Source organism: Peromyscus californicus, unplaced genomic scaffold, assembly GCF_007827085.1.
Source record: "Peromyscus californicus insignis strain IS unplaced genomic scaffold, ASM782708v3 Scaffold_10__1_contigs__length_136768540, whole genome shotgun sequence".
Lineage (NCBI taxonomy): Eukaryota > Metazoa > Chordata > Mammalia > Rodentia > Cricetidae > Peromyscus > Peromyscus californicus.
In genome coordinates this window covers 19,628,284-19,637,475 of record NW_026294391.1, presented here as the reverse complement: position 1 = coordinate 19,637,475, position 9,192 = coordinate 19,628,284, and the positions used below count along the sequence as shown (strand labels likewise).

The 9,192-nt window shown below is 39.1% G+C and overlaps 1 protein-coding gene across 1 annotated transcript; it reads right to left on the bottom strand.

Annotated features, from left to right (window-relative positions):
* Positions 1 to 7,741: 7,741 nt before the first annotated feature.
* LOC128113847 (uncharacterized) lies at positions 7,742 to 8,512 on the bottom strand. Its single transcript, XM_052743774.1, has one exon. The coding sequence runs from the start codon at positions 8,510 to 8,512 to the stop codon at positions 7,742 to 7,744; it is 771 nt and encodes a 256-aa protein (XP_052599734.1).
* Positions 8,513 to 9,192: the final 680 nt, after the last annotated feature.

Here is a 9,192-nt window from a genome sequence, read left to right as displayed (position 1 = left end):
GAGAATCTCAAATGTCTGAAAGAGATTTAAGAAAATGGTCAACATCCTTAGTCATCAGGGAAATGCAAATTAAAACAACTCTGAGATACCATCTTACACCTGTCAGAATGGCTAAAATCAAAACATGTATGACAGCTTATGTTAGAGAAGATGTGGAGAAAGGGGAACACTCCTCCTCTGCTGGTGGGAATGAAAACTTGTACAACCACTCTGGAAATCTTAATGACAGTATTCCAGAAAATTGGGAATTCACCTACCTCAAGACCCAGCAATACCACTCCTGTGCATATACTCAAATATACTTAACCACACCACAAGGACATTTGCTCAGCTATGTTCATAGCAGCATTATTTGTAATATTCGGAACATGGAAACACCCTATATGCCCTTCAATGGAAGAATGTGTAAAGAAAATGTGGTACATTTACACAATGTAGTATCACACAGTGGTTAAAAAAATGTCATCATGAAATTTGTAAGCAAATGGATGGAACTAGAAAATATCATCCTGAGGTAGGTAACCCAGACCCAGAAAGAAAAAAACATGGTTGTACTCTCTCATAAATGAATATTAGATGAAAAGTAAAGGTTAACCAGGCTACAGTCAACAACCCTAGAGAAGCTAGGTAAAGAGGAGGACACTAAGAGGGACACACATGGATTACCCCAGGAAGTGGGAAAGGTTAAGGTCTCCTGGGTAACTGGGAGGAGGGAGTAGAGGTGAGGGGATGAGAAATGGGAACATCAGGGCTCAAGATGACTGAGTTGGGGGAGAAATGGAGAGGGAGAGCAATGAAAGAGATACCTTGATAGAGTTTACCATTAAGGAGATGGGGAGAAATCTGCAGATAGGGACAACCCCAGGAACTCACTAGATTGTCCCCAATTAAGACTAATAGCAATGATGGAGAGGGTGCTTGAACTAGTCTTCCCCTGCACTCAGATTGGTGTCTACCCTAATTGTTATCATAGAACCTATATTCAATGACTAATGGAAGAAGATGCAGAGGCCAACAGCCAAGCACTTGACCATGATCCTGGAGTTCATTTGAAGAGAGGGAGGAAGAATTATAAGAACAAGGGGGTTTAGAATCATAATGGAAAAAAAACCATGAAGATAGCTGAACCAAGCTAGTGGGAGCTCATGGACTCTGGACTGACAGCTGAGGAGCCTGCATGGGACTAAATTAGGCCCCCTGAATGTGGGTGAAAGTTGTGTGGATTGATGTTTTTGTGGGTCATCTGGAAATGGGACCAGGACTTATTTCGGGTAAATGAAATGGATTTAAGAACCCATTTCCTATGGTGAAATGCCTTATTCAGCCTTGATGAAAGGAGGAGGGATTTGGTCCGGCCCCAACTTGGTATGCCAGCCTATGTTGACTACCCAAGGGAGGCCTTACTCTCTATGAGGAGGGGATGGGGATGGAATGGGGCAAGTGGGTGTGGGAGAAGGGGATAGAGGCAGAATAGGTGTTCATATTTGAAATGAAAACTTTCACAACCTAAAGAAAGACATGCATAAAAATGTACAAGAAGCATACAGAACCCCCAATATACTGGACCACAAAAAAGTCTCCTTGCCACATAGTGGTAAAACTACTAAACATATGGCATAAAAAATGAATATTAAGAGCAGCAAAGGAAAAAGTTCAAGTAATATATAAATAATATATAAAGGCAGACCTATCAGAATTACACCCAAACTCCACAATGGCAACTTTGAAAGCCAGAAAGTCCTGGGCAGACATGCTGCAGATACAAAGAGACCACGGATGCCAAACCAGACTACTATACCCAACAAAGTTTTCAATCACAGGAGATGGAGCAAACCAGATATTCCATGACAAAACCAGATTTAAATAGTGCATATTCACAAATCCAGCCCTATAGATAGTACTAGAAAGAAAAGTCCAACTCAAGGAAGTTAGCTGCAACCACCAAAAGACAGGCAATAGATAACCTCACACCAGCAAATTCCAAAGAAGACACACACACACACACACACACACACACACACACACACACACACACACACACACAGCGCCACCAAAAAATGACAGGAATTAACAATCACTGGTCAGTAATATCCCTTAATATCAGTGGACTCGATTCACCCATAAAAAGACACACTCACAAAATGGATATGAAAACAGGATCCATCTTTCTGCTGCATACAAGAAGCACTTCAACCTCAATGACAGACATTACCTCAGATTAAAGGGTTGGAAAAAAAACTTTCCAATCAAGTGGACCTAAGAAACAAGCTGATGTAGCTATCGTAATATCTATCAAAACAGACTTCAAGCAAAAATCAATCATAAGAGATGAGGAAGGGCATTTCATATTCATCACAGGAAAAATCTATCAAAATGAAGTCTCAGTTCTGAACATTTATGCCCCAAATTCAAGGGCACCTACATTTGGAGAAAAAAATTGCTAAAGCACAGATCACATATCAAACCCCACACACTAATAGTGGGAGACTTCAACACCCCTCTCTCACTACTGGACAGGTCTGCCAGAGAGAAACTTTACAGAGAAATGAGGGAACTAACTAGTGTTATGAGTCAAATGGACCTAACAGAGTTCTATAGAACATTTAACCCAAACACAAAAGGATATACATTCTTTTCAGTACCCCATGGAATCTTCTCCAAAACTGACCTCATACTCAGTAAAAGAACAAATCTCAAAAAATACAAAAAAATAGAATAACCCCCTGTATCTTATCAAGTCATCATGATTTAAAGTTAGAATTCAACAACAACACAAAATGCAGACAGCCTACAAACCCATGGAAGATGAACAATGCTTAACTGAATCACCCATGTGTTAAGGAAGAAATAAGAAAGAAATTAAAGACTTCTTAGAATTCATTGAAAATGAATGCAAAATGTATTCAAACTTATGGGACACTATGAAAGTAGTGCTAACAGGAAAGTTCATAGCACTAAGTGCCTACATAAAGAAGTTGGAAAAATCTCATACTAACAACTTAACAGCACAGGTGAAGGCTCTAGAACAAAAGGAATAAAACTCACCCAGGAGGAGTAGATCACAGGAAATAATCAAAGTGAGGGTTGAAATCAATAAAGTAGAGACAAATAGAACAATACAAAAAATCAATGAAACAAAGAGTTGGTGCTTTGAGAAAATCAACAAGATAGACAAACCCTTATCCAAACTAACCAAAAAGCAGAGAGCATATCCAAATAAAAAATCAGATGTGAAAAGGGGGAAGTAATAACACTGAAGAAATTCAGAGAATTGTTAGATCATACTTTGAAAACCTGCACTCCACAAAATTGGAAAATGTAAAAGAAATGCACAAATTTTTGGATAACTACCACATACCTAAATTAAATCAAGACGAGATAAACAATTTAAACAGACCTATAATCCCTAAGGAAATAGAAGCAGTCATCAAAAGTCTCTCAACCAAAAAAAAAAGTATAGGGCCAGATGGTTTCAGTGCAGAATTCTACCAGAATTTCAAAGAAGAGCTAATACCAATATTCTGCAAATTGTTCCATATTATAGAAACAAGCAAAATTGCCAAGCTCTTTTTATGAGGCTACAGTTACCCTCATACTCAAGCCACATAAAGACACAACTAGGAAAAAGAGTTACAGAGCAATCTCCCTCATGAACACTGATGCAAAAATTCTCAAAAAAATACTAGCAAACTGAGTCCAAGAAAACATAAAAAAATCATTCAGCCTGATCAAGTAGGTTTCATCCCAGAGATGCAGGGATGGTTCAACAAATGAAAATCTGTCAATGTAATACACCATATAAACAAATTGAAAGAAAAAACACACGATCATCTTATTAGATACTGAAAAAGCCTTTGACAAAATTCAACACCCCTTCATGATAAAGATCTTGGAGAGATCAGGGATACAAGTAACATACCTAAACATAGTGAAGGCAGTATACAGCAAGCCAACAGCCAACATAAAATTAAATAGAGAGAAACTCAAAGCGATTCCACTAAAATCAGGAACAAGACAAGGCTGTCCACTCTCTCCATACATTCACTATTTGCTGATGATATGATAGTATACATAAGTGACCACAAAAATTCTACCAGGGAACTCCTACAGCTGAAAAACACCTTCAGTAATGTGGAAAGATTCAAGATTAACTAAAAAAATCAATAGCCATCTATAGACAATTGAAAAATGGGCTGAGAAAGAAATTAGAGAAACATCACCCTTTACAATAGCCACAAATAACAAAATATCTTGGGATAACTCTCACCAAACAAGTGAAAGACCTGTATGACAAGATATTTAAGTCTTTGAAGAAAGAAATTGAAGAAGATATCAGAAAATGGAGAGATCTCCCATGTTCTTGGATAGATAGGTTCAACATTGTAAAAATGGCAACCCTACAAAAAGCAATCTACAGATTCAATGCAATTCCCATCAAAATCCCAAGGCAATTCTTCACTGACTTTTACAGCACAATACTCAACTTCATATGGAAAAAAACACAAAACCCAGCATAGCCAAAATAATCCCACACAATAAAAGAACTTCCAAAAGCATCAGCATCCTCGACTTCAAGATCTATTATAGAGCTATAATAATAAAAATAGCTTGGTATTGGCATAAAAACAGACACATGGATCAATGGAATGAAAGGAAAGACCCTGACATTAATCCACACACCTACGAAAAACTGATTTTTGACAAAGAGGCCAAGATTATACCATGGGAAAAAAGAAAGCATCTTCAACAAATAGTACTGGCATAACTGGACATCTACATGTAGAACAATGCAAATAGATCCATATCTATAGGCATGTACAAAACTCAAGTTCAAATGGATCACAGACATCAACATAATTCCAGTTACACTGAATCTCATAGAAGAGAAATTTGGAAGTAGCCCTGAATGCATTGGCACAGGAGACTTCCTAAATATAACATCACTATCACAGACACTGAGAGCAACAATTAATAAATGGGACCTCTCTAAACAGAATCTTCTGTAAGGCAAAGTACACTGTCAATAACACAAAAAGGCAGCCTACAGAATGGGAAAAGCTTTACCAACCCCATATCTGATAGAGGGCTGATCTCCAATATATATATAACAAACTCAAGAAACTAGACAGCAAAATATCAAATAATCCAATTTTAAAATGAGCTAGAAACAGAGAGTTCTCCACAGAAGAATATCAAATGGCAGAAAGAGATTTAAGAAAATGTTCAACATCCTTAGTCATCAGGGAAAAGCAAATTAAACAACTCTGAGATACCACCTTAAGCCTGTCAGAATGACTAAGATCAAAAACACAGATGACAGCTTATGTTGGAGAAGATGTGGAGAAAGGGAACCATTCTTCCACTGCTGGTGGAAATGCAAACTTGTACATTATTCGTAAATCCAGAACCTGGAAACAACCTAGATGCCTTTCAGCTGAAGAATATAAAAAGAAAATGTGGTACATTTACACAATGTAGTATCACACAGTGGTAAAAAACAAAGCCATCATGAAATTTGTAGGCAAATGGATGGAACTAGAAAATATCATCCTGAGGTAGGTAACCCAGTCCCAGAAAAACAAACATGATATGTACTCACTCATAACTGAATATTAGATGCAAAGCAAAGGATAACCAGGCTACAATCAATAACCCTAGAGAAGCTAGGTAAAGAGGAGGACACTAAGAGGGACACACATGAATCACCCCAGGAAGGTGAAAAGGTTAAGATCTCCTGGGTAAACTGGGAGGAGGGAGTAGAGGCGAGGGGATGGAAGTTTGGAACATCAGTGCTCAAGATGGCTGAGTTGGGGGAGAGTTGTGCAGGGAGAGCAATGATAGAGATATCTTGATAGAGTTTACCATTAAAGAGATGGGGAGAAATCTGCAGACAGTGATAACCCCAGGAACTCACAAGATTGTCCCCAGCTAAGACTAACAGCAATGATGGAGAAGATGCTTGAACTAGTCTTCCCCTGCACTCAGACTGGTGTCTTCCCTATTTGTCATCATAGAACCTACATCCATTGACTAATGGAGGAAGATGCAGAGGCCCACAGCCAAGCACTTGGCCATGATCCTGGAGTTCTTTTGAAGAGAGGGAGGAAGAATTATAAGAACAAGGGGTTTCAGTATCATGATGGAAAAAAAACCCACAGATATAGCAGACCCAAGCTAGTGGGAGCTCATGGACTCTGAACTGACAGCTGTGGAGCCTGCATGGGATGGAATTAGGTCCCCTGAATGTGGGTGAAAGTTGTGTGGATTGATGTTTTTGTGGGTCCTCTGGAAATGGGACCAGGGCTTATTTTGGGTAAATGAACTGGATTTTAGGAACCCATTCCCTATGATACAATGCCTTATTCAGCCTTGATGTAAGGAGGAGGGATTTGGTCCAGCCCCAACTTGGTATGCCAGCCCATGTTGACTACCCAAGGGAGGCCTTACTCTCTATGAGGAGGGGATAGGGATGGGATGGGGTACGTGGGGGTGGGAGAAAGGAAGGGAGGCAGAACAGGGTTTGGTATGTGAAACAAAAGAAAAAAATTAAATGAAAAAAAGCTTGGCCAATAGCTCAGGCTAATTGCTAGCTAAGTCTTACACTTAAAATAACCTACATTTCTATATATGCTTTGCCATGTGGCTAATGGTTTGTTACCTCATTTTCTACACATCCTGCTTGCTCTGAAGCTATCTGGTGTCTCCCTTGACTTCACCCTTCTTCTCCCTATCACTCTCAATTTGGCTTTCCAGCCTAACTTTATCCTATTCAGCTATTGGCCAGTCAGCTTATTTATTTAATGACAACACAGTGTAAAGGAATATTCCACAGCAGCCATGCCTCCTTCCTCCCTTTTATAATGATAATTTATCTATATCATTTTATTTTAGAAATAAAGGAGTCAATTTTTGATTGTCTAAGTTCTCATGGTTGAAAAACTGCCCCGAGTTCCAAAAGAGACTTTGGACTACTGAACAAAGTTCAGGCTAATAAAGACTAAGGAAAATTTTATAGACGCCATGAGTTTCTTTTTCTCTATGAAATGGCTTTCATTCTATGGGCACAAAGTATGGAGTATCCTTATGTGAAATGGGATGTAATGGTTAAATATTTTTACATCAAACTTATTGTGTGTTTGAACCCAGTGACTTAATAGATAAAACAAGGAAAACAACTTGGACAACCTGTCCTCCGGTCTCCATACCACTTTTTCCATCAGAGCACACTGGAAATGCCTGGCCATTTGTGATATTTACAAACAGAAAGACAGGAGATGCCCACTGCCCAGTGTACAGCATAACCTCCCCACTCTATGAAAAGGGCACACTGTCAGCAGAGCCAACAATAAAGAAGTCCAGCTCTGCCCTCATTAGACCTGAGTACCTAGTGGACTCTACACAGGAGTGTGGTTACTTTCTTTTGTTCAGTGGCAGCTTCCTCACAAATCTTCTTCCATTGGTATTTGTTGTGTTTATTTTGCACATTGCATTTCACTAGTACTTTTGTTTACTATACCTTATTGGCCACATCTGAACACATGATCATAACCTTCAGAGTTTAGGATGTGAAAACAGTTAACAGAAGGATCATTCTAGACAGATAGAGGAGGAAGTAAGATTAGAAACACCCAGGGAACCATGTTGATGCTTTGTTTAGAAGAAATTGAGGAGTTTTGTGTGTGAATAGGAAATTTCTTCAAGGAGCCTTCTGACAGATGTTGCAAATGCAGGAGCCCTTACTTCAGGCCTCTTGAGTGGTCACTATGGAAGCACGCTGGGCCTTCTTCCAACTCTGTAGTTGCAAAACGCTTATCTCAGAAAGAAAGATAACTGCACTGAAAAGTGAGATGGCAGCTGTCAGAATCCCTAATGGCAGCACAGTAGTGCAGTATTTGGTTATCAATGCTTCTTCATTAACAGGAAAGTATGGTGGAAAGTCGAGAGTGGTTTGGCCATAATGATCTACAAAGTGGTTCCAGCTGACGGAAACCAATGTGAACAGGCTGCTAACACACAAAACTGAGGCAGAAACATTGTAGCAGTATGTTGCCATCTCCACAAATGGATCTTTCATGCAGCTGATCTTAATAGCAACTACACCAAAAATCAGAACCACAGGCTTCATCAAAATGACCCACACTATCAGGGTCTGTGCAATCTGAAACTCAGGTGAAACGGTCCTGGTGGAATCGGTAGTGGTGTGCACCAGCATCTTGGTTACAGTCCCTGATTCATTAAGCTCTTGAGGGGAATAAGCCTCCCAGAGTCCAAAGGACACAAATTGCAAAATGTTGTTGTCAAATCTCCACGGGCGCCAGCATTGGCTGCTTGCAATTATTATTTCAAACACCAAAGCTAATAGGCTGCTAAGAAGGGCACTCAGTTTGAAGACATACCCTTTTCCACTGAAAAATCTGAAGATGAGATTGAACAAGGATATAGTCAAGCCGGGAACACAAGGGAAGTTGGGAAAACAAAATGACTCATACTTTATGGAGAGCAAAACCCTCATACCTTGTCTATGCTGTCTTGTAGTTGTATTTAAGTAGTCTATGTGTTAGGGATCATCATACTATGGGTAAGAGTGTAAGATGCCCTAAGTTCCACAAATATAGCAGAAGCTCCCTCTGTAAGAAGTTTTTCTTAGCAATTTCACTGTATCTGTCAAATGCTAAAATGTGTATATTTGTTAACTAAGAACTTTAATGCTTGAAGTTAAGTCAAAATGAGTTTGCAATATTATATGTAAGGTGATGCTTATTTCCACTATGTTTACAATACATAAAACGATAAATAACTTAAATGGTAGCAATAAGCAAAGGTATTGCTTAGAATAATTTCACTTCTAAAATATGATTGTGGAATATTACAAACACTGAACTAATACTGTCTGCTGAAAGAACAAAGGAAAATGACAAATGTTTAACAATGGTATATGCATGTATATCAAAATTTCACACTTGAATTATGTATATTTCACTGTATGTGTACATGTGTGTGCTAGTATATGTGTGATTGCAGAACATGAGGGTAGCCAGGTGGCAGTGGTGTATACCTTTAATCCCAGCACTCAGGAGGCAGAGGCAGGCAGATCACTGTGAGTGAGTTTGATGCAAGCCTGGTCTCCAGAGTGGGTACCAGGATAGCCAGGACTGTCTCACAGAGAAAACCTGTCTCAGAAAAAAAGAAAAG

Bases quoted from the DNA above. Each gene is read 5' to 3' on its own strand.
- LOC128113847 (XM_052743774.1), bottom strand. From the start codon at position 8,512: ATGAGGGTTTTGCTCTCCATAAAGTATGAGTCATTTTGTTTTCCCAAC.